General features: G+C 34.2%; 2 protein-coding genes across 8 annotated transcripts; one reads left to right on the top strand and one right to left on the bottom strand.

The window, feature by feature from the left end:
* On the top strand, nt 1-21,573 carry LOC114173490 (AUGMIN subunit 3). Of its 6 annotated transcripts, none has more exons than XM_028057935.1 (20): nt 1-193; nt 420-661; nt 752-788; nt 885-988; nt 1,326-1,521; nt 1,837-1,903; nt 2,321-2,424; nt 3,518-3,602; nt 4,122-4,179; nt 4,726-4,857; nt 5,330-5,399; nt 6,366-6,423; nt 6,533-6,588; nt 7,703-7,855; nt 8,723-8,834; nt 8,942-9,083; nt 15,047-15,122; nt 15,511-15,606; nt 18,249-18,388; nt 21,558-21,573. In XM_028057935.1, the coding sequence occupies exons 2-19, from the start codon at nt 486-488 to the stop codon at nt 18,378-18,380; spliced, it is 1,854 nt and encodes a 617-aa protein (XP_027913736.1). In that variant the 5' UTR covers nt 1-193; nt 420-485; the 3' UTR covers nt 18,381-18,388; nt 21,558-21,573. The 6 variants fall into 6 exon arrangements, with proteins under 6 accessions (XP_027913736.1, XP_027913735.1, XP_027913738.1 ...); XM_028057934.1 differs by lacking the exon at nt 21,558-21,573 and adding an exon at nt 18,510-18,800; XM_028057937.1 differs by lacking the exon at nt 21,558-21,573 and having other exon boundaries at nt 2,324-2,424; nt 18,249-18,789.
* On the bottom strand, nt 21,131-25,363 carry LOC114173492 (WAT1-related protein At3g30340-like). 2 transcript variants are annotated; one of them, XM_028057941.1, is made up of 7 exons: nt 25,134-25,363; nt 24,475-24,531; nt 24,012-24,128; nt 22,748-23,008; nt 22,606-22,663; nt 21,637-21,788; nt 21,131-21,540 (listed from the first exon to the last, which is right to left on the bottom strand). In XM_028057941.1, exons 1-7 carry the CDS (start codon nt 25,298-25,300, stop codon nt 21,318-21,320), a joined length of 1,035 nt encoding a protein of 344 aa, XP_027913742.1. In that variant the 5' UTR covers nt 25,301-25,363; the 3' UTR covers nt 21,131-21,317. The 2 variants fall into 2 exon arrangements, with proteins under 2 accessions (XP_027913742.1, XP_027913741.1); XM_028057940.1 differs by having other exon boundaries at nt 22,606-23,008.
* Nucleotides 25,364-25,885: the final 522 nt, after the last annotated feature.

Here is a 25,885-nt window from a genome sequence, read left to right as displayed (position 1 = left end):
TGAGTAAACTAAACAGAGGGAGTAACTTCTAGTAGGAATTACTAAAACGGCGTAGTAAAGTACAAATTAAAAAAGAAGTATACACCGCTGCAATTTACAACAGTCAAACCCTAGCCTCTAAAGCTCCCGCCGTGGAACCACCCAACCACCTCCGTCCGCCGTCGAGCCACCGCAATCCGTCCACTGCAAATGAGTATGTTATGCTTTTCCGGGAAATACACATTAATTATTGTTGTCGTCGAATTTTTCTTTACGCTTTTGGGTAAATCTTTTGAAAAATTACCTAGACGGTTTGAAAGCGTTGATAATGATATTTTCATCGGAATTCAACGAACAATTTTAAATTTTGTTATTTCTTGCTTTTCATGTTCTGTCGTGTTCAAATTTCAAATTTTGGTGGATCTCTTTCTTTTCTTCAGTGTGAAGCAGAGGAGGCCAAAACCAAATAGAAAGGAGGAAAGGGACTGCGTCAAATCTGAGGAAGAATGAGCGGTGGTCGACTTTGCACATTGTTGGGAGAATTGGGGTACGAAGGATGGGAAGCATTGGACCCTGATAGCTTCGAATGGCCGTTTCAGTATGAAGACACTCGCCCCCTTCTCAACTGGATCTGCTCCAATCTTCGTACCTCCAATGTCCTTTCCCTCTCTGAGCTTTCCCAGTTACCTCTCTCTTTCCCAATTATCCATTACTTTTTCATTATGAATTATTGATAATCATAGAATGTGAATGGTTTCTCTCCTTGTTTCAGGTACGAGCAGTTCAAGCAAGAAGGGAAGCTGTTAGAGGTGATAAATTGCACTGTATTGAGTTCTTAGTTTTGGAATTGGAAATAAACTAGTAAGTTATTACTTAGTGAATCTGAAATAAGTTGAATTAAGCAGGGTGAGGATTTGGACTTTGCTTACCACAGCATTTCTGCCTTCTCTGAAAGGAGAGACAATCAGGAGGCGGTTTTTGGTGCTGAGGAGGGGGTGAAAGATATCAAGTACTTCTACTGATAACTTCGAATGATCTCTATTATGCCCTTCTGTGGATAAAATTCATTTGACAGTAGAAGAAAATAAGAAGGTAAAATGAATTGAGTTCCACTTGTGAGTTAAAATCAATTATATGCATCTCAACTATTGGAGAAGTTAGACAAGAGAACTTTTTGTTAAAGTTAAGTGCATAAGTTGATTTTAACTTATGGGGGAAGTACAGTTCATTATACCTTTCTGTTTTCTTTTCCTGTAGGTGGTGGTAGAGAAATTTATCCAAACAGGGTGTATGTTCAATGCAATGAATATGGAGCATTGCCTTATTGTTTGTGTTTTTGGCTTTAGAGAGGGAACTCTGGTGTATAGAGAAGAGGCTTTGGCCTTGCAGAGGCAGCTGAGCCATCTACAATCTCAGTTTGACATGCTTTCGGGGCAGGGCTCAGCCTTGACACAAGGAAGACGACCACGCCTTGCTGCAACTTCTATTGTTAAAGGACACCTGTCTAATATTGACGATAGCCTTTCTGTCCGAAACTTACAGGCAAGTCAGTGCTTCCACGTGTAGTATATTATTTCCATGCTCTCTGTTACGGATTATTTTGTTTCCCATGTAAGTTTGATGTTTGATAATGTTGTCTGAAATGTGATTAAGTTCTTTTATAGAAGTGGTGTACCTTTTAGGAAACTGTAAGTCCAATAATGTTTCTTAGTGGAACATTTGTAAGCTTGAAAAGTATATGAGAACCATTGATAATTTGAGTTTTTGTTCAATGTTCTTGTGAGAAATCTGTATTTCTTTTCGCCTCAGTTATCATCTCATGGTGGTTTGTTTTCATTAAATTTCTTCATTGTTTAGATGAAAGCCGTTCTTGAAAGAATTGCTTCCACAGCGCATGAGTTGGCACATTATCATTCGGGAGATGGTACTTTTTCTTTTCCTTGTTTCTCTTGGATGATTTTCTAGTTCTACTCATTTTTATAAATTTCATTTTTGTTATCCCTAAGTGCCAGTGTGAAATTTATTGGCTGTATAATTAGAAGTTTTGTTGTTCAACTGTGTCAGGCATTGAGATAAAATTTTAATTTCCACGATCCATGGCTCATGAATTTGTTAAATGGAAGAGATTAAATGTGGACAGTTTTAAAGGAGATATGAATTTTGTTGAAGTCTCATCTTCCTGAAAATTTGGTTTTTGATAGAGCACGATGGTGTTGTTTGATATGTGTGTCTAACCCCATCTAATGAAATAATGCATGGTTGTTGTTGTGGTATAGTATGCTGAAAACTCATGATGAGTTTTGATATTTCTTCTGATGAATTTATCTACTTTGAGATGCAGAAGATGGTATATATTTGGCATACTCAGACTTCAACCAATTCTTGCTTGGAGACTCTTCATGTCTAAAAGAGCTAAATCAGTGGTTTGCTAAGCAACTGGACACAGTAAGTGGGCTGTGTTTTTTCTTTACTGTCTTCTTGGTCTATATTTTTTTCTGAGACAAATATATTTTCAAATACTATTTTACTATTAATTATAACAAATTGATAATATACGTAACTTAGAAGGATTAGTAGGTCCCCTTTAGAGGGTAAGACTTGGTGCACTGATAAAGGTTGATAACTTATGAGTTGTTTTATACTTCTCTTGCTGATTGTTCCTGATCCTGCTATGCGTGATATGGGTGTTGCTGTGGACTTCACTATATAGGTGTGATACTAGCTAAGCTAACTAGTATTGTAGGTTCTTTGTCAGCATTTGTTGTAACTAACTTACTGAAGTCACTTATACTGAGCAGCCAGCTAGCTAGATCTATAGTCTAGTCAGCAGAGCTTGCAGAGCAAGCTACTACGTCTGTATAAAAATTAAAATATGTACTTCAAACAAGAACAATATACTCTCGCTTAAGTCTGTCTGCACTCATTTAAGTTTGCATCCTGTCTAAATCCGCAAGAGAAAAATCTCGGATCAATCATTTTGTGATTTTATTGTTAGAAAAAAATCACATAAACATGGTTTGCAATACCTTGAAATGTCGTTTCTTGAGTGGCTTGATCCACTCTCTGGGATCGCTCGCGAACCACATCTTTGTTTAGTTTCAAGTTTCGAATGACTTTCTCATCAACTCTTTATTGTCGAGCAATATTTCATATGGACTGTAGTTTGGATTGCTCTAACAAAGCAATAATCTCCAAATGTAGACCTTGGCCTTTGATTTTTGTGATACCCTTACTTCTCATCTTTCGTGATGAGGTAAATTGCTTTTTAAGTAAATATGGGGCTTATTATATGACCTCTCATATTTTATGACCCCTAATCAAAATGTGGACTTAAGTGAGTGTATACTCTAGTGCAAGAAACCATTTTTTCAGTTTATTCAAATTCTCTTCTTTTCTCTTTCTCAGTTCCGTATTATTATCTTCAAGTTACCTTTGTGTTTTGTACTTCTGATAATGATGTTTTAATTATTTTTATTGATTTATTTTCTCTCAAGTTCTTCATACCCTTTTATGACTTCTTTTTTTAATTCAATGACAGGGTCCATTCCGACTTGTTGCTGAGGAGGGGAAATCTAAATGCTCTTGGGTGAATCTTGATGAGATCTCAAATACCTATGTTAGAGGTGTACATGCTGGTCCTTACAATTCACTTATTTTTTTCTTCAGCTCACAAGTCCCAAATTTTAATTGGATTTGTTTATTTCCTCATTGGCAGTAAATGCGAGCATTTTTAGTTTTTACTTTATTCTTATCTATGTAAATATTTTTTTTTATTTTTTATATGATAATATGCTAATTATTTTCCTACTGATATTAGATCTTTATTGAAGTGGTATAGGAATGAACTTCTTAAAAATTCTGGCATCCTGTACCAAACCCTGTAAGTTTAAAACTGTTTTTAAAAGTCTGTTAAAATTATACACACCTTAATTCACTTAAAATCCCTGTACTTACAAAATAAGATGCATCTAGAGTATCTGGAGTGTGGACAAAAGGAAGGCTCTTAAAAACTCTATATGTAGTTCACTCTACATGTTAGATACTATACTACTATGCTGTGGCTTACACGCAGAATATATGTATGACCATGAATATTGTTAACTGGACCTGTTGAGCCCATTTGTTTATTTATGGTTGTTCAGCAGATTTGGAAAAATCACATCATCAACGTGTATCTGAGCTACGCCGGCTTCGCTCAATGTATGTGCTTCTTTTGATAACATTGCAGATTACTTATTATGGTACATTGTTGATTGGTCTAATGTGCACCGAGTTGTACTTCCAGAGTTCTATATATGGATATTTATATGCTATTAGTCTATTATGGTGTAGGGTGGTTATCTATATATTAACAATTATGATGAGCTCATGTCGTATAAATTGTCAATTGTTTTGCATAGCAAACTCAACCTTGAATTCTACCCAGCCCAGGCAGTGTGCTTGATAATCATGCCTATATTAGTACCATGTTAATCATAATCAGTTTGTAGTTTTTTTTTTATTTGATGTGGTTTATAGGATAGCTGAGGATTATAGGAAGCTGACATAAAATCATGTTTATCCTGTGTGTAATCCTATGTGTGTAATCCTATGTCTGACCATCTGTGATTCATGTGGTCCTACAGAAGGTATACAGAACACTTTTTAGTAGTTCCTCTTTTTGATCTAATTAGAATGGCTGCGAGACTTATGTTTCTAAAATTTCACCAATCTTTTAATGTTAATGGTCTGTGTAAACTTTGTCAGATTTGGAGTTAGTGAAAAACAATGGGTTGAAGCACAGGTCAAGAATGCCAAGCAGCAGGCTATTTTAATGACGCTTAAATCACAAGTATCATCAGATGAAGCTCATATTCATCTTGATCTTCATTCTCTTAGGTACTAATAATGTTGATATAATCTATATTGTGCCTTTATGTTTCCTGGTGCTGTACTTTTAAAATTTTGACCTCCACACGTCTATTTTCTCAAGTCTAAACCACGGGCTTTTGCATTGATTATTAGTAGCCTTGATAACTCTATTAGCGATCCTTATTGTAAAGTACTGACAGTGCACACAAAATCAATTTATAACAGCATTCTTTATTATAAACCTCTTCTATTTTATCCTACTTGCTTGAAATTCTCAATTTGTGAAACCCGTACGAAACACCTTATGCCACACCTTATTTTTGAATAATAGTGACAAAACACACTATTGCAGAGTTGTACATAGATTATGGATTTTCAGGGGGTGTGGTGGTTATCTGTTGCATTCTTAAGGAAATGTTAACATAAAATTCTTTTGACCATAAATGTTTTTCATTAAGTTACACTTTTTCTTATGTGATATTGCTACCTGTGAGTACAGGAGAAAGCATTCAGAATTGAAAGGGGAACTTTCAAATCTTTATAACCATGAAGAGAAGCTGCTATCAGAGGTTTGTTACTAGATAGTTTTTATTCTAGAATTGTTGTATCTTCTAGCTTATGCTATTATACCATTGATTTTTCCATTGAAAATGCCTGGACTTCCCTGTCTAAAGGATCATTTAGTTACCAATGTAGCATTTGGGGATTTGAGTGTTATGATACGTGAATCTTCAAGGCATTGCGATTTACATTCTTCATTATTTTCATAGTTCACTCTTTGTTTTATCTGATATTTTGGTAAGTTGGTACGTTTTATAGCCTCATTATGAAATCTTATTCTTCTGCCCACTCTTCTATTCAGACCCAAAAGAAAGGGGGCATTACTTAGGCCTATTACTCCTGTAGATGGAGTGTTAGTGACTTTCAGTTGTATGTATTTAAAAAATTCAATGACCTTCATTCACTTCATCAAATAATGAAGAGAAGATGTGTGGTACAATCGATATTTCCAATATAAAGTGAGTCAGGCTATTCTCTAAGTAGCTGTATATTTCAACTTTCAAGTGGGTTTTGTGAGGTGGACTTAGACGTAGTTTTCTAATAAAGGCAGTACTTCTGATTGGAAATAAGCTCGTCAATATTGTGATTTGTATGCAAAGAAAATGAAAATAAGTCTACTTTAGATTTTGATGTTTCTCCAAAACCCACTCTGCTATCTTCTCCTCTAACATAGTTAATCCATCCCCAACAAACTGATTGTCTCCACTAATCACTAGATTACGGAAATTACATTAGTCTTGCTCTCCCAGAGTTCAGAAGCTCCTAGAAATGTTATTCTGTTCAAAAAAACTAGCAAACACACGACTTAATTGTCCCTTAACTCCTACACCAATATGAACAAAAGTACTTAATTATTCTCTTTAGAGGCTTTTAAAGGACAGTTATTTTTATTAAAATTAAGTCCTATAATAAATTTTCTAAATAATTGGTCTGTGTGTGGTCCAATGCCTTATCATTTTTTTTACCCTTTTCAGACTATTTCAGATTTGTGCTGGGAGCTAGCTCAACTTCAAGATACATACATTTTACAAGGTATTTTCTTAACTCTCAACTATTGAGAAGAAATTCAATTTTATTTCATTAATTTGTTTTGTATGATTCATTTTTTTAATTTTGTATTCTAACATTTTTTATCCTCTAGGTGATTATGATTTGAAGGTCATGCGACAAGAGTACTACATTAATCGGCAGAAAGCAGTAAGTTTAGCCATCTCTTTCTACTATGATTGTGATAAGAACAGTAAAACAGTAATTAATAGGAGAAAAAAATTCCTCTTATTATTTCAGTATCCAAAACAAAGAGGAAAAAACATTCCTCTTCCCAAAGACCCAATCCAGAAATCTGGTTTTTCTCCCCAAAAACCATCCCCCCTTTCACTAAACACGTAAACTCTCCCACATACTCTCATTGCCTATTTCTCTCTCCAAAAAGACACGTAGATCATTCTGTTAGAACAGAATCATAGTGTGTTTGCTTGTGGACCCCATGCAATGGGTTTCCATTTCTGCCTCTCATACACCTTTTGGGCCTTCCTAATTTGCCCCTCTAATTCTTTCTTTGTATCAACACCTTTAAAGTTCACCTTGTCCTCGGTGGAGTTCAGGAAAGGCTTCCATCATTCTACTCATGGATTTCCAAGAATTCTCATAATCTGGCATGTTCTTTCACTTCACTAACAGTTCTAAGGATTGATCACTCTCTCCTCTCACGGCTAACACATTTTCTGGTTGAACTTGTAACTCCAACTCCTCAGTCACATACTGTGGTAGAGGTTGGACAACAACATCAGCTGTCACAGTGGGCTTCAATAGACACATGAAAGACAGGGTGCACTCTGCTGTCCTTTGGCAGTTTCATTCTAGAAGCCAGTTTCAATCTTGTTATTTATAATTATGTCCTAATGTGTTGGGATATGCTGGTTAGATTTTTGTGCACATTCTCCAATTTTAGATTGGTTCTCCAAGTTTCTGTTCTCGCTCATAGCTAACTTTTAAATTGTGTTGCTGTTTCTTGTTTTCTCTTCTGAAAGTGTATATGTTGTATAGGTTACACTGCAAGTAATATAGACCATTGAATAGCTTAGAGCTGCATCTCTCAGTTGTGACAGCTTTCAGTTAGTCAGAGCTAGGATTCTGTATCTGTATTCTATAAATTACTTCTCCACTCAAATCAAATAATAATGAAACAGTTCAGACTACTTATCTCTTTCTTTAAAGTCAATGAATTTTACATATTCTATCAGGCTGTTTGGATTTGTCTTAATTGATCAAGTACTTCTATTGATAACAAACCTCTCCATTCTTTTGGCAGTTCATAAACCATCTCATCAATCTCCTCGCCAGGCATCAGTTCTTAAAGATAGCCTGCCAATTGGAAAAGAAGAACATGCTTGGAGCATTTTCGTTGCTCAAGGTTATTGAGTCTGAGCTTCAAGCATACTTGTCTGCAACTGAGGGACGGGTGGTATGTATCCTTAGAATTTTGCATTGCATCTATTCTTTAATTTTGAGTGATTATTTTTTTTTTTCATTGCTTTCACTTGTAGTGGTATATTTCTTATTTCAAAATTCCCATTTACCCCTTCCAATTTAAAGTGTCTGATTTTCTTTTCTTACATATGGTGTGATTGGTTATCTTAGACCCCCTTAACTTTCTTTTAGGTGAGTAGTGAGATGGCATGGAGGATGGTTAGCTGTGGAGAGAAAACAAGAGTTGTCATATGGAAAAGGGGTCATTGAGTGATCTTTGATCATGAGGAGCTTCTGCTCCTGTTCTTGTTTCTTCTTTCGTAGTAGTATAGTGAAATCATACAAACAGATAGAATTACTCTATTAAAATGTTTATGAAATTATAGGTCCAAGTATTTTTCATATGTCTAATCCAATGTGAGAGTGAAGGCATAGGATACAACGTTAGGTCTTATCATTCATGACTTGTTGCTTGCTCTTAAGAAATATTGGTGATCAACATGAAATAGATGCAATGTGGTTTTATTAGAGTCACGCTAAGTATAGTTTCTTATCTAAATTCTACCTTTTGTCCTCTGCTAAGGAAATTTGGCTCCTTTAAAAGTAGGAGATGTACTTTAGAGAACAAAGTGAACTCACAATTGTTGAATTTATTTGGCTCCTTCAATTAAACATCATTGATTTTATCACAATCCTATCAAGTATTCTCCTCTCACCTTTGAGGAGTCAAATCACCCTCTAAAAGACTATTGAATATCTTCTTTATATTTTCCTATATTTTCCTTCAGAACCCTAGGTCCAAAGTCCAGTTTTACATCACACCTCTACTTTTATCTTTTGAACTTCCCTTTATGGTTTGCAGGGTCATTGCTTGGCCCTGATCCAAGCTGCCTCTGATGTTCAAGAACAAGGAGGAGTACATGACAGTGATCATTTTTTGCATGCTATTAGAGACCTGCTAAAAATATATTCGAGTGAGTATTTATTCATCAAAATATTATGATTTATTTTAGAGTGCTCCTATTCTCCTTCTAATATGCTATCCTGTACCATTTTCCTGGTGCTCTACATTTTTTCCTAGATACACAAGTTTCACTGTCGACATATGTATCAGCTCCTGGCATTGTCAAGCAGATCTCAGCTCTTCATTCGGATTTGATGAGCCTTCAGTCCGACCTTGAGAATTCTCTTCCCGAAGACAGAAATAGGTGTATTAATGAACTGTAAGTATTGTGATTAAAATCAATGTACTACTATTTATGATATGCTGTAAAATTATGAACGCTTATGCTTCACTGACCTTGTTTAATTAACGCTCTTTTGGATGTCACCAATATATTCCTCCTATTGCAATCATAGGGTTAAGTTAGGATATGTACCGTGGAGTAAATCAAAGTTAATTTAATGCTATCCGTAACTGTTTTTCTTAATGAATTTCTCACAAAACTCTATTGAATGGAAAGTTTGTGTTGAAAGAGGAAAATAGATGCAATAGATTCTGAAAAATGTGTGTATGGACTACACAACAGAGTCCATTTTATATGAGCTGATTACGATAAATACAAAGCTATTTGAGATTTTATTCCTATATACATGATCTGATATGCTTACTGTTGAAATAAGTAATAAGTGGTGTACTCTATGGGTTGTACCTAGGAGTCTAGAATACTCTAGAATAATCTTTTACTCTTCCCATTGTATTAGTTTTCTATCATGATAAATAGAGGATCACAAGAGGGATCTAGCAAGCCCTCCAATTTAATATTATCTTTTTATTCTTAACTTGGTATCAGAGTTAGTCGATCCCGCTCTGCTGGTTTCTGTTTCATTGTGTATCTGTCCGCCTACTATCTACTGTTGTTCGCCTCTGTTCAGCACTGTTCAATTCTGTCCACCACTGTTTGCAACTATCCAACACTGTCCAACATTACCTGCCATTGTTTGTCACTGTCCGTCGCCGGTCTCCTGTCTTTTGAAGCCTCGGTTCGGTGCGCCTCGAGGAGCGCGACCCAACCTTGGTGAGTGGACCTCCTATCTTTTGCTGATACGCTGTCACGCTTCAGTCAAATGTTGGGCCACCCTAGGTGTGTATCTCTCACGCGCTAGCTTCCTGTGGTCGGAATATTCCCAGACCAACGTCGTCTGACTCGTTGGAGCATTTGAATCCGTATCCACCCTCTGTTTTTCATTCCAAGTGCTAAAATTGAGTCTCACTCAAAACCCTAGGTTTCTATCTCTTAAGACCCTAGGTTTTTCTGTTGCTTTTGTGGACTACATCCCTAGTTTCGCTTAACATACCTATTTGTAAAAGAGGAGATAATTGCAATAGAGGAGGACACCCTCAATGCTCATATTGTAGAAGAATCAATCACACCCAAAGAAATTGTTACTCTTTACATGGTTTTCCTAAAAAGGCAGCCAACATTTTCTTGTCTGGAATTTCTGAGCCCAAGTTCTCCGATGAAGAATATAAGGAATATCTCAAGTTAAAGTCTTGCAGCCAAGCACCATCTTTCACCCACTCTATTTTGTCAAAAGCTTGCATTTCTCAAACCTTGGAGTGTCAAAGTTCATGGATAATTGATTCAAGTGCCTCTGATCATATCTCTAGTAATGTTTCATTATTTTCCTCTATTTCTCATCCTAAAACTCCTTGTGTTATTACTTTAGCCAATGGTTCCAAAGTTACTTCTCAAGGAGTTGGTTAAATTTCCTTTTCTTCCTCCTTAAACCTTAAGAATGTTCTTGTTCCTAATTGTCCTTTTAACCTAATTTCTTTAAGTCAATTAACTAAATCTTTAAATTGCTCTATAACTTTTGATGCCAATTCCTTCGTTATTCAAGATCGTAGTACAAGACGATTGATTGGTGAAGGACATGAATCCGGAGGATGGCAATATGGGCTTGGCCCGGTGGGTCGGCCCGTAGGCCCACAAAATAAATGTAGGGTGGGCTGAGGTATTGGGCCCGCTAGCCCTCAAAAAGCCTAGCGTGCATAACCTGCAACCCGTGTGAGCCAAATGCGGGGCAAGGTTGGCTGGTCTGCAAGCCTGCGTAACCTAACCCTCTTATAGATTAAAGTTTTATGCACTTGTATATTAAACGCAATGCTAATCATATAACTTAAATAATTCATACCAATATCATATTTTATACCTCCAGAAGTAAAAGACCATTAAAACGTAAATTTGTCCACACAAAAAGATGAGAAACAATAGTCAAAGTTTACAACAACATGATCCTACGACTTAATCAGCCCAAATTCTAGAAAAAAGATGTCCTCTTATTAATAAGAGCAATAACTCTTGGTCTTATCTATCAAATTTTTAGCCCAAATTCTAGAAAAAGATGTTGTCCTCTTATTAATGAGAGCAATAACTCTTGGTCTTATCTATCAATTTGCCCAAACAACACTCAATTCCTATTTCCACTATTTTCTTTATCTCAAAATATAGTTTTTAGAATATAGTTTTGTTGGGCATGCGCATTTGTTATTGTACTATTATTGTCTGTTTTTTATTAATTATGATGCTTCAATTATTAAAATTGTGATGCTCCAGGACTTGCTTTTCTTTTTAATTTGTGATTTCCCAAATATGTGGGCCAACCCACAGGCCTACGGGTCAAAAGGAATGCGGGACAAGCCACTTATTTCAGCCAACGTTTTTTCTGTGGGGCGAGCTAGCCCGACTCGCAATGTGCAGGCCTAATGCGAGCCAGGCCTAAACGGGCCTGACTGCCCTGTATTGCCACCCTTACAAAGGACTCTACTACTATCTTGGTACTAGACTATCTGTATGTTTTTAGCTTCCCAATCTCTTAAGCTTTTACATGATCCTTAGGTCATCCAAGTTTATCAAAATTAAAAAGGATGATTCATGAGCTTAGCAAACTACAAGTCTTAGAATGTGAATCATGTCAATTCAGTAAGCATGTTCGTTCTTCTTTTCCAATAAGAATTGAAACAACATGCAACTCTATCTTTTCTTTGATTCATTTTGACATTTGGGATCCGAGTCGGGTCTCTTCCTTTGGGTTTTGTTATTTACTCACCTCTATTGATGAATATTCTTGGTGTATTGGGGGTTTACTTAATTAAAAATCGATCTGAACTTTTGAATATCTTCATGTCATTCCTTAATGAAATCAAAAAACAATTTGGGAAAGTGATCAAAGTTTTAAGGAGTGATAAGGCCAAAGAATACTTCTCTTATGGTTTTCCACTCTTTTAAACTCACATGGCATTTTACATCAATCCACATGTCCTCATACACCTCAGCAAAATGGTATAGCAGAGAAGAAGAATAGAGACTTGGTTGAAACTGCTAGTACCTTGTTGGGTGCAATGTTCCTACCCATCACTAGGGTGATGCCATTCTGTTTTGCATGTTATCATATTAATAGAGTGCCCTCTTCTTTGAAGAATAAAGTTCTGTATTTCCTAATGAACCCTTATTTCACACTCCTCATCGAGTCTTTGGTTGTGTATGTTTTGTCTGTGATGTAACTCTAGGGTTAAATAAACTTTCAGCTAGAGCCATCAAATGTGTCTTCTTAGAATATTCTCGTCTTGAAAAAGGGTATCGATGTTGTTCGCCTAACACTAAGAAATATTACATGTTTGCAAGTGTCAACTTTTTTGAAAAAACACCTTTCTTTCCTTCCTCTTCTCAAGATGCAATTTTTTTCCAACAGGTCTTGCCTATACCTTTTGTTGACCTCTCTATAAATACAATTCCAAACACTATTCCATCTTCTTCCAATATTCCAAATTCCTCACATCCACCTAGTTCTCCTGGTCCATCACCTCCCACTCCAATGACTAGTCAAATACCACATAATGAGTCCCTTTCATCAAGTCCTTCAGCATCATTGTCCCACGCTATGACTCCTGATAATGGGATTCTGGTTGGCCTATTGCCATTCACAAGGTACTCGCTCTACTTAGAACCCTTATCCTATTTATAATTTTCAAAGTTATCATTGTGTGTCTCCATCACATTATTCTTTTAACCGGTGGACTGCCCCATGTATATACGGTTAAATTGAAAAAATATAGGACACGGGACACGGCATGTATATACATGTTAAGTTTGAAACTGACAACTAACACAAAAATGAATCTAGTCTATCTATCTAATATCCAAAATGCCAAATGTAGTGATAGTATAAGATTTGTTCCTTATTTTAATTGTCAAAATCATGTCAAGGATAAAAAAATATCTTTCAAATTGGACATAGTGTGTCCTACAAGTATCGTACGAGTATTGGTGTCCGATACGTATCATACACGGGATACGCCATTTACAAGGCGTGTCAGAGCATCATAGTCTATTACCATTCCTAAAATTGTGAAAGAGGCTCTTGATCATCCTGGATGGCGAAAAGCCATGATTGTTTAAATGCAAGCCTTTGAACAAAATGGTATGTAGGAATTAGTTCCTCTTCCATTTGGAAAGAAGACGATTGGTTGTCGTTGGGTCTATTCCATCAAAGTTGGACCTAATGGTTAAATTGATCTCCTTAAAGCTCAAGTGGTAGCAAAAGGATATACTCAAATATATGGGCTGAACTACAATGATACTTTTACTTTGGTGGCCAAAATGACCACTATCAGATTTTTCCTTGCCATGGCAGTTATTTGGGATTGACCCCTTCATCAATTAGATATTAAAAGTGCTTTTTTGCATGGTGATCTAGAGGAAGAGGTCTACATGGAGCAACCTCTTGGGTTTTTTTATCAGGGGGAGTCTGGTTTGGTTTGTAAGTTGCATCGATCTCTCTACGGTCTCAAGCAATCTTCTCGTGCATGGTTTGGAAAGTTCAACTACATTGTTCAATCTTTTGGACTGGAATGTAGCAAGGTAGATCACTGTATTTTCTACTGTCACACTGCCCTAGAAAGCGTGTACTTAATAGTGTACGTTGATGATATAGTGATCATAGGAAATGATGTTGTTAAAATATGTCAGTTAAAGAGACACTTATGCAAACATTTTAAGACTAAGGATCTTGGAAATCTAAAATATTTTTCTAGGCATAGAGGTAGCCCAATGAAAGGAAGGAGTTGTTGTCTCAAAGAAAATATGCTCTTGATATTCTTAAAGAGACATGTATGGTGGATTGTTAACCGGTGGACTGCCCCATGGACCCAAATCAGAAATTAATGGCAGATCAAGGAGAAGTTTTCTCTGATCCAGAAAGGTGTAGAAGATTGGTTGGGAAACTTATTTACCTTACTATAAGTAGTCTAGATTTGTCCTTTGTAGTTGGTGTTGTAAGTCAATTCATGCAAAATCCTTGTGTTGATCACTGGAATGTTGTTATTCATATTCTAAGGTATCTTAAAAGGGCTCTAGGATAGGGACTACTTTATGAAGATAAAAGTGTTTGGATATTGTGATGCTGATAGGGTCGGTTCTCCTATGGATAAACGCTCTACCACTGAGTATTGCGTTTTGCTTGGAGGAAATATTATGTCACGGATAAGCAAAAAGCAAAATGTTGTTGCTCGATCATCTGCTAAAGCTAAATATAGGGCAATGACATCTTACTTGTGAACTTGTATGGGTAAAAATTTTGAGATCCAGACCATGAAGATGTATTGTGATAATCAAGTTGTTCTCCACATTGCATCCAATCCATTATTCCATGAAAGAACTAAACACATAAATTGACTGCCATTTTTTTCAGGAAAAGTTGTCGAAAGAGATTTGTCCTGAGTTTGTCAGATGAAATAGTCAGCTTGCAAATGTATTAACTCAGTCCTTAAGGGGACCTCAAATTGAGTTTATATGGTCCAACCTTGGGACATACAATTTGTATGCTCCAGCTTGAGTTTGTTTTGTCTGGCTCTGGCTCTGGCTCTGTTTGTGTTTGTGTGTCATAGCATTATTATTAGAGAATATCAAATCTTTTCTATTTATTTTATTGATTCCATTTCCTTAATATATAAATTAATCATCTGTGCTGTAGGCTTAACTGTAAAATATTGTCGTTTGTGACATTCTATTTGCATTGTCAATATTTGGGGTTCATATCTGTACACTTTTACATTCAGTGTATAAAGTTTTTGCAATTGTTTAGTGAGATAGCAATGGGTTTTCTTTTATTTAATTCTCTAGTTTGGAGTGTTGTTTTGTTCCTGATTTACTGCAATTGTTCATGTCAATTTTCGAATCTATAGGTGCAACCTTATTCAAAGCCTGCAACAACTGCTCTTTGCATCTTCAACTACAGCACAACCAATACTGACCCCTCGGGTATGACTCCCAGATCTATACTGTGGCTTGGTTTTAATTTGTAAGACATAATTGTTGCAGTGGTTTTTGTATTTCTTTATAAACAATATATTAACTGTACTTTTCATGTCCATTAATTACAACCAAAGCCTTTTCCTGAAAGGTAGAGTATTTGTCATGTCCTCTGTAAAGAATAAAATCAAAATAGGTGTTCCATTATTAGGGTTTTAAGGGAATGGATTAGTTTTTGACGGTGTAGTTGTGATGTGGACCTTGGTGAAGTAAAGTAATAGCATTTTGATTACATATCTGAATCTAAGTTTTATCAGAATGGGCATGTCAGTTTCTTACTTTTTTGTTTATATTGTGTGTTTTGACATTTTTCCTTGTTCCATCCAATATTATTTAGCCATTAATGAAAGAGCTTGATGAAATGGAAAAGATTAATGCTAAGCTGTCTGCTGCTGTTGAAGAGGTGACACACGAGCATGTCAAGAAAAATGAGGTACATCGATCTGAACCTTTTATCATGTCATCTGGTTAGTAATTTCCCCAAGTCATTGATTTCTGTTGAGAATAAAGAAAATAGGATTTGAGATTATTCTCCCTTGTGTATAAACCACACATAGGGTAATCTATTTATAATAGAGAGGGGTACAATTAAAAAGAGTAACTGAAAATAAATAGAGTAAATAAAATATATTGTTTGATATTGTGATTAACAATATCTTAATAATATCAAACAAAATCTAAACAATATCTAACAGTCTCCCTCAAGCTGGAGCATACAAATCGTATGTGCCAAGCTTGTTACAAATATAATCAATTCTAGCCCCCAGCCCCCCGTAAAGACTTAGTAAAAATATCTGCTAACTGATCACTTGAGTTAATAAACTCAGTCTTCATGTCTCCATACATGATCTTTTCCCGAATGAAATGACAATCAATCTCAATGTGTTTGGTCCTCTCATGAAAGACATGATTAGAGCTAATATAAAGAGCAGTCTGATTGTCACACACAAGTGTCGTTTGAGTAACATCTCCAAGAAATATCTGAGTTTGCCAAGATCTTTGGTCTGAAAATGGTGATAGAGATGTTGTTTCAACTGAGAGCTGTCATGGTTTTTACTCTTTGTAAGAACGATGTCATCAACATATACTATCAAGTAAACACATCCAGCACTCTAGTGTTGATAAAAGACAGAATGATCTGCTTCACACTGAGTCATACCAAATTGTTGAACAACATTGCTAAACTTTCCAAACCAGACCTTAGGAGATTGTTTTAGGTTATATAGGGATTTGCGAAAACGATATACCATTCCTGAAGCCTCCCCCTGAGCAACAAACCCAAGAGGTTGCTCCATATAGATTTCTTCTTGCAAATCACCATTGAGGAAAACATTTTTAACATCCAGTTGATAAAGAGGCCATTGTTCAAAAGCAGCCATGGTGATAAATAAATGAACATAAGCCATCTTTGCCATGGGAGAAAAGGTATCTCAATAATCCAACCCAAAAATTTGAGTATAACCTTTGGCCACAAGACGAGCTTTGAGGCGATCAATAGTACCATTAGGTCCAACTTTGATAGCAAACACCCACCTGCAACCAACAACAAATTTCCCAGACGGTACGGGACTAGTTCCTAAGTTTCACTATTATGAAGAACACTTAGTTTATCTGTCATGGTCTGATGCCAACCAAGATGGGCTAAATCTTCACGGACAGTTTTTGGAATGGTCACAGAAGAAAGAGAGGAAAGACATGTATAAAAAGGTAATGACCTATGGAGGAAGAGAAGAGAGAGGAAAAAAAAACCTAAAATACCAAAGAGGTCTGATTGAATCAACAATACTAGATCCAGAAAGAGCAGGACGAGACGATTTCGGCACAGGTGATTGCTGTCGGAGAAGGTGGGTGATGCGCCGCCATGCGCGGCGGCGAAACGGGAAGAGGTGCGGCTTCGGACGACGCGTGAGGGAGCGTTGCTACTCCGATGGCGACAATTCTGGCGGCGTTGAGGTTGCCTGGCCAGGGCGATCAGAACCATGTGGTCACCGGTCGAAACTGACACTTCCGACGACGATAGTGATGGCGGCGACGACAGTGATGGCGGCGACGGCGGAGGCAGTGACGAAAAAATGCCAAAAAATACCTTAAGCTCTAGATACCATGTTGAGAATAAAGAAAATAGATTTTGAGATTAATCTCCCTTGTGTATAAACCACACATAGGATAATCTATTTATAATAGAGAGGTACAGTTTAAAAGAGTAACTAAAAATAAATAGAGTAAATAGAAGATATTGTTTGATATTGTGATTAATAATATCAAACCCTGTTATTGGGCATCTTCTAATTGGTTGGTGGGAATCTGGGGAATAGTTTGTTGAATTTTATCTAGGCCAACTATATTGGATTAAAGTAAATTCATTGTTAAGAGTCAATATGCATGTTTATGCTATTTTTTTTTTTTATACTAACATGATCCAATTAACTAGATTGTTTTTTCTCCCTATTCTTAAGTCTACTCCTATTTGATTACTCAAGTCGTTCCATTCCCTGCTTGTCGTTGAGGAGAGTTAATATTTTCTGAAGTATTTACTCAGTGCAGTGAAACACCAACAACAGCATAAGCATGATAAAATGCTGGAACTCCTTAATTTCCACCCGCTTCTACCCCCCAAGAAAAAGGCCTAAGAATCTTTGATACTCTTGACCAGATTTTTCTACTCTTCTTACCTAACACGCTTCTCTTAGTATTTCCTTTCACTTACAACTTTCATGAAAATATATCTTTGGCATAATTATTTTCATACTTATTGAATCTGAAAACTTAAAATGTGAGGACAATAGTTCATTAATCCTGAAAATTGAGCCTTGGCCTTGGCCTTACTGAAAAAGGAAAGTAAATTAGTTGATAGTTTTTAAGTTCAAATCCATGTAGTCACTCTTGACATATACCAAGGTTTTTTCTTGATAAAATGTAGTTTCTTTTATTCTTTCATTTCCATCTCGTCCCCATTATATTGAACCACATATCTATTGTCAAGTTTTACATGAATGTGTACATATTCCACAAGCATTTCAAAGATTCTGAACCTATTGTTGTGATGACTGAAACTTTGTTCACACTGGCATTCAGATTGTAAAACATCATTCACAAGAAATTGGACTTCAAAGACGAGTCTTTGTTGATTTCTTCTGCAATCCTGAGCGATTAAGAAGCCAAGTCAGGGAACTGACTGCTCGGGTCAGAGCCTTGCAAATTTCATAGCAATCCAAGTATTATCCTTTGTTTCACTCTCTACTTGTGTTATTATTATTATTATTATTTTCTATATGGTTTCTTATCCAAATGGGCAATGTGCTGTCGTTTTTTTATACAAGTGTTTTTCTTGTCCAGATTGATTTAACTTTCTAGTATGGAGCGTTGGCTCAAGCAATATTCTTTCCTTTCTTTTCTTGATTTTAAAAGGATGCAATCAAATACTTCTTTCATTATGGTAGTGTAGATATTTGTTAGTGTATGCTGTATCATCCCTCCCTATGAAAATTGGAATTGTTGTACTTTACATGTGCAAATTAGCAAATACATTACATATATATGTAGATGAAAAACTGTGATTAAAGAATTGGCATGTTCCGCTTGCCCGAGTAATTGATGAATTACTTCTCAACCCAAATTTGTTGATCATTTGTTATGCACCTAAGTATTTAAATATTTGTGTACTGTAGTTACCATAGCATTTCAGAGAATCCTTTTTCGGAGTGCTCTCAGAATTATTCATACATTATTCGCTTTTGTTTTCTTGTATCCTTCACCAGATAGGACTAGAATTAGGCCATGTTAGGTTATTGTGAGTTTCTCTTAACCCAAGTGGCAAGATGGTGTGCATAACTTGGTCATCCCTATAAATTGGGATGCGACCAGTGCCATAAGTTGCAAATAAGCAAGGCAACACTTTCCAGACGGAGATTGGGATCATGAGCTTTCTTGATCCCTGCTGCTTCATCAAATTTGTTGAATATTCTAGAATTGAGTAAAAAAGCTTAGTGTATGGATGCTAAAAATTTGTAGAATAAAGGGATTATTCTCTAATATACGAGTAGTCTCTACATTTACGAATCCTAGAACTTGAAAAAAAAAAGTACTGTTGAATCTATTGTAATAAATAAAATGGAATTTGCCCAAAACCACTTCTTAGGAAATGCTTCTCCTTATCTACTACTCCATTATTCTCACTGAAGCTGTTTTTAGATATTTCTCTTTATCAACATTTGCTCACATCATCTCAACTAATCGACCAAATACTACCCTTACTCTAACAGTGACATCACAGGATGTTAGATCATACGCTAAATGTTGATATTTACCCAATTATTTCAAAAAGAAACCCTACTATATATACTGTGCCGTTTATATATATTTTTTTCTTAATTTACGACAAGTGTAATACCGTTATCTATTCTATTGAGAATAAAGAAAATAAAGATTGAGATTAATCTCCTTTGTGTATAAATTATTGTGTATAAATTACACAGGGTAATCTATTTATAATAGAGAGGTGTAATTAGAAAGAGTAATTAAAAATAAATAAAGTAAATAGAAGATATTGTGATTAACAATATCTAACACTATCTTAATAATATCAAGTAATATCTAACATATTCCTATCCTACTTTCTCCCATGAAAGTTGAGGTTTAGAGATAATAAAGAAGACTTTTTTTTCTTTTTTGTGTTCTAAAGGTATACGGGACCTTACTAAAAAAGACTCATTGCTTTTGTTTACATTTGTGCAGCTCAGAAAAAAATATCTGAAGGAAAATAAGAGAAAAAATACAAAAGTTTTATTTATTTTGAAACAGGCAGTAGCTAACACTATTCTCAAGATGCATGTGTATTCTACCATAGGAATTTCAAGAAAATACTATTGTTTGTGTCGTTATAATTCAAATTTAATAAAAATGGAAGAGTTTGCAACCATAAAAGACTATTTTCCTGAGATAGAAAAAAGAAGAATGTTTCTACTTTGTTGGTGTCAAAATGAGTGGATTTAATTGAATCATTAGTGATACACGACCAAGATTCCGTCAAAAATTTCTTTCAAGTTCAAATTGCGAACTACAAATAGAGAACATAGAAAAAATAAATGTGATGCAATTTTTTATAAATAGGGAGAACTATAATTTTTTCCAAGACATATTATCCATGTGGTATGTGCAAGGAAACAAATTATTGGAAAAAAAGGCAATTAGAATTGTGAAAAACTACCATGCGAAATTAGAAGAAATTTGGTCAAGTGAAAAAAAAAAATGATTCCAACAAAAATTAACACCAAGAAAATGTAATAAAGAATATGATCATTAGCAACAACTTTTCTGTTTCCAAAGGTTCTAGTGATAAAGTGGTGAAAACTATTACTTGGATAGCAATTACAATAATTACATGACTAAAGATGAGAGCACATTTAAGGATGTGAGGACTCCATCAAAATGAAAGTTGCAATGAAAAATGATGTAACCCTCTCTTTTCCCTATAATGCTATAACATGTACACCATTTCTTTTATGTTCTTTGAAATATTGTCAAATAGTAGTATATTAATTAATTGGGTACTTCAGCTTCAAGCAAATAAGAAAGGCACCCTCAGTCTCCATAGTGACCCTGTTCTTGATTTCAACAACAATAATGTATTCCATTCTTATAATGAAAACCATTTCTCTTAGGATGCAAAAGAGTGTACCAATGGTAATACTATGAACTATTAAAGGAAACTGTATGAATTTCAAGTAGGGAACTAAGTTGAGTTGAACTCAATTGAAGTTGAAAACAAAATAACTTATTGTAATTTTTAACTTAACCTGAATTTGAAGTGGATTCTGTTTATAGTTTACTTTGAAAAAAGTGTCAAACATGTTAGCTCAATATGCATTGGAAATTAAAATTGGTTAGTCTTCCAATTGAAGTCCAAACATATCCTTAACAGTTTACTATTAAAGCTACAAGGAAAACTACAATGGAAATAAGACTCAATGGATATTCATAAAATATCTATCAATGTGAAATTACAAGTTAGGTTTTACATGTGCAAATCAACCAATACATTACATGAATGCATATGAAAGCTTTGCATTATGTACACATACGCATGAGTAATTGACAAATTGATACTCAAGCTAAATTTCTTAACATTCTCTCTTGAGAATTTTATCAACTTCTAGTTACTGCAATGGCCAACTGCTTCACTTGTAATTCAGATAATCCTTGTTCCCCTCTAGGCATTAGCTTAGAGGCTACATTTGGATTGGCCTCAAAACTATTCATACATTCTTCATCTTCTTGAGTATCCCTCATGGCATTTTGTTCTTCCTCTTTACTTTTACCCCAAAGTAGAATATAAGTGCCAGAAATAACCAACATTGATCCCGCAACACTGCTCATTGCATGCAGGGATGCATCAGAGGCCATGCAATGTAAAAAAGTGAATGAAACAGAAAAAGAAAAGAGAATGATAATAACCAAAACCAACCTTCCCAAATAAATTTCCTCTTGTAATATAGAGAAATCAAGCACTGCCACAAACATCTGCAGAAGAGGGGTGAATGCTGAAGTGAAAACTGGACCTCTTTGTTTCACACACCACGACATTGCCACATAGCACAAGCCTGATCCAACCAGCCCCTGCCTCCACACAGCTAACTTTTAATGCAAAATTTTGTGTAAATAGTGCAAACTTGTTGTGTATTAAGAAGTGAAGTCAAATTTAACCTTCCGATGACTAATAATATAAGATTTGTATTCACTGATATATTATAAATTTGTTTTATGTCTAATTAGTACGAGACCTTCAACAAAATGTGAATTGAAATTCAAATCTGAGACTAAACTTCATTTTCGTCCCCCAAAATGGATCAAACTAAACTCAAACTAATATAATTGACGATTTTACTTCTAAAAACTTATTTTATAATTTCTTCAATTTTAGACACTAATGAGACTTTCAAGGATTGAAATAATGATTTAGCATTGGATTTCACCGGAAGAAAATGTCTCGTTAATAACCAATTTTAGTGATAAAAGATTATTAGTCACTTTAGTAACTAATTTAGATATTAATTTACAAAATAAAATATTTTTTGTTACTATTATGAATAAAAAATTATAATTGGTCACTCATTAATTAGAGACTAATTTAGAAACCAATTCCTTTGGTAGCTAATGTTGATTGATAAATTTCTTTTAGTAGTTAAAATTATGGTAGTTAAATTTTAGAAATCAATTTAAAGACCAATTATATTTTTTATTTATAATAGTAACTATTTTAGTAACCAACAATTTTTTATTTTGTAAATTGATATCTAAATTGGTCAGTATAATAACTAACAATTTTTTATCACTAAAGTTGGTTCTTAATAAGATATTTTCTTGTTTAAGGTATGTTAACTTCCACGTACATTTCTAAATGTGGAATTATGTGATAAAGGATATGTATACTTACAGAATATACAACAGTGAGAATCTCTAACTTTCCTCTGAGAATCCATTTGGTCTTACTTCTGTCAATGAGCAAAGTTAAAATTGCTGATTGAATGGCAGCAAAAAAGGACAAAAGGGCTGTGCTAGAGTATTGACATGGATACTTTCTGCTAATCCTTGCTTGTATGAGAAACCATGAAGACCACAAGCCACATCCTGCAGTGAGAAGCAGTGAACCTATTATCCATTTCTTTAACTTGGAAGCTGATGGTGTTGTTGTGTCTTTGTCTGCAATGTGCTCTTGTTCTTGCTTGACTATGGGCATTCCTTTGTAAAGGATCAACACCAAAGCTCCACCAATACACACAAAAGTTCCCAAAACCTTTGCCTTAGCACTCACTTTTCTCATGTTTAACTTCTCTATCCTTACAATTTCAAGTTTCAAGATAAAAAGGGTCACAATCACTGTAGCATCTACTGATCTATAAGCACACAAAATTTGCTGCATAAAACTCTCACAAGATAAGACATTTTCTGTGATTTCAATCTTTTAGTTTTAATCAACCAATAAAATACATAATTTTTTGGATGAAGAACAAATGAGGAATAGCAAATCCTTCAACTTCTGTTAGATTTTACTTCATGATAGACTGTTTTTGTTTTGCCACTCTTGTAAATTCTAATTAAACATTTAAAATACTAATTTATTTATAATATTTCAATGAAAGAACTTCTATAAATTTCGTGTTTTGTGTCCAATATTTTAATTTTCGTGATTATAAAACATATTATCATGATATGTATCAATCATATGTATAAGATTAAAAGAATATTCAAATGAAAAATAATAGGATTCAAATTCATTTTGAACTTCTTCTATCAAAAGATTCACTTGATCAATTAAATTAAATTTAGGATTCATATTTTATTTTTCCTTTTAAAACACATACATAGTTCAGAAATGTGTTTAAATGTATTATTTTCTAAGAATTAATACGTTAAAATAAATTATTGGATAGTTTCTTCTTCTACTTCCATGTTTCTTTTTCACGAGAAATTTCCCATTTTGTCCTTGATTATGCAATCCAAAAATAAAAAATGACTTTATAAATTTTCTTTATTGTGTAATTTAGAAGTTATTTTATTTTTAGAAAAGTGATTTTTGGGTCGCATAAAAACCAAAAAAGATTTTCAAATTGTGTATTTTGAAAGTTATTTGTTTTGCCAAAAAATTATTTTTAAATTATACAATCTGAAAATCATTTAACTTTTAGATTGTAAAATCTGAAAGATATTTTTAAATGACAAATTATACAATCTAAAAGTTTTTAAAGAAAAAAAAATGAATTCCGAACTGCATACTCTAAAATTTAAAAAAATTATGAGGTGAAAAAGAACCTATACTATTCATTATTTGTTTTGACTTACCTGAGTGGCAGTGCCATAATAAAGGTAAATACAGGCACCATATTTAGAAATGCACATGAGAAAGTTGTAGATGTATATTCCAGTCCCATAAGAAACAGGTATTGTGTGAAGGTAACCCTGCAAATAAATCAAACAAATTCACAATTTTTTTTTATCAGTATAATATTTCAGCTTCTCCCATTACCACTTTTAGTGGTAAAAAACATAAAATTAACTTCTCATTCATACAAGTTTTTATAGAGAAAAATGTTTTCAAATATATACTATATATAATCTCAAATGTGTATTTTCCAAAATCACTGTCATGTTTACAAATTCATGTGGGGTTCATTGATTTAAAATAAATTCTCTCAAATAAGGAATGAAGCACACACATATTTACTAAAAATAACTTGACACGCACATGTTTAATAAAAGGATGTATTCAAAAAATTAATATTCTCAATGTGTATAGAATGCTTACCCCACAAGAGCACTTATGAAAAGCAGACATATTATGTGACCCTCCAGCTTCCTTTCCCTGTAAAATTAAATCAACAAACAAAATGACTAAATTAGGAATCAATCGTATAAAAGAAATCAATTTTGTTTAGATGGTGTAATTTTGAAGTGAGAAAATAAATGACTTTCAATTTGTAATCCAAAAGCAAAATATAATTTTTAGATTGTGTAATTTAGAAGTTAAAATTAACTTTTGGATTATCCAATCCGAAAATTAAATGACTTCTGAATTGTATAATTTAATTTTTTTTTTAACTTTTTCGAACTTTTTAAAGTTATTTTTAGCTTTCATATTGCACAGACCGAAAGTTCTAAAAATAATTTTTTTAAAAAAAGATAATTTTAAAATTATATAATTGGAAAGTCATTCTTAATTTTCAAATTGTACTATCCGAAGACAAAATAAATAAAAAAATCTAGAGAAAGAAACATATGGAGGTGTAGGAAAAAAATGTCCATATTTAAAATCTCTTTAAACAAATCCTTTTTAAGAACTAAAAGAAAAAATTTTACATTTTTTTTTCTTTTAGATTATTTATTATGAAATTTATTGAAACATCCCTAACAAGCATCTAGTAACCGAGAGAACAAAACCTAAGAGTTGATTGAAGTAAATGGTACCTTTCATAGAAGCAAGCAATAGGTGCTAAGGAAATGGCTGAAGTTGCTTGTCGATATGTTAAGATGGTGAAGTAATCCACTCCTTCATTAAGCACTTTCTTAAGAAATATATTGACAAAAGCCAAAGCTAGGTTAACAATAATCATCACCAAAACGGGCTTCCACATCGTGATTTTTGTTGTTTTACTCTCTTAATTATACTTATCGTTTGTTTAGGTGTTGAAGAATGGGAAGACATGAACGATATCTTGTTCAATATATATATATATATATATATATCGAGGAATTAACCCTAAAAAGAGAAGAACAAATCAAAAAGATGTGATATATTCCATTCCAATATTTTTTCCATTTTCTTTTGTTTGGTGGGAATTTTCATGCCATAATCGTTAATCGTCATGTTGATTGACATCACCTTCTCAAACTTTTCATTAGTGGGAACAAACATTGATTTGTAAAATACATTAATCAAATCTCTAAAGCATGCCCACTCGTGTCTTCTCAAAGATATTTGTTTTCTTTCCAATAGGAGATACAAATTATAGGGTATAATCCCTTATGTACTGCCCTACGTATAGGAAATCCTAACTCTATCCTAAAACACTTTTCACCAATTGGAACTTTAATTTCAGTTTATCTCAAGAGTTGAGTCCACATTTGTTAATTTTTTTTATTTCAACTTAAATAATAATAATAATAATAATATGCCTACAATCTTAACAGCAACAAAATAGTTAATAAAAATCAAATTT

This window comes from Vigna unguiculata, chromosome 2 (assembly GCF_004118075.2).
Source record: "Vigna unguiculata cultivar IT97K-499-35 chromosome 2, ASM411807v1, whole genome shotgun sequence".
NCBI classification, from domain to species: domain Eukaryota; kingdom Viridiplantae; phylum Streptophyta; class Magnoliopsida; order Fabales; family Fabaceae; genus Vigna; species Vigna unguiculata.
Note: the sequence above shows the minus strand (reverse complement) of the source record. Positions and strands in the feature narration are given on the sequence as shown.

Excerpts from the sequence above, each read along its gene's own strand:
- LOC114173490 (XM_028057935.1), top strand. The coding sequence starts at position 486 with ATGAGCGGTGGTCGACTTTGCACATTGTTGGGAGAATTGGGGTACGAA. Across the intron at positions 6,424-6,532 it reads AGATACATACATTTTACAAG|GTGATTATGATTTGAAGGTC; the intron begins GTATTTTCTTAA and ends TTTATCCTCTAG. Across the intron at positions 9,084-15,046 it reads AATAGGTGTATTAATGAACT|GTGCAACCTTATTCAAAGCC; the intron begins GTAAGTATTGTG and ends TCGAATCTATAG.
- LOC114173492 (XM_028057940.1), bottom strand. The coding sequence starts at position 25,300 with ATGTGGAAGCCCGTTTTGGTGATGATTATTGTTAACCTAGCTTTGGCT. Across the intron at positions 24,129-24,474 it reads TTCATAAGTGCTCTTGTGGG|GGTTACCTTCACACAATACC; the intron begins GTAAGCATTCTA and ends ATTTATTTGCAG. Across the intron at positions 21,541-21,636 it reads GAGGAAATTTATTTGGGAAG|TGTTGCGGGATCAATGTTGG; the intron begins GTTGGTTTTGGT and ends TGCAATGAGCAG.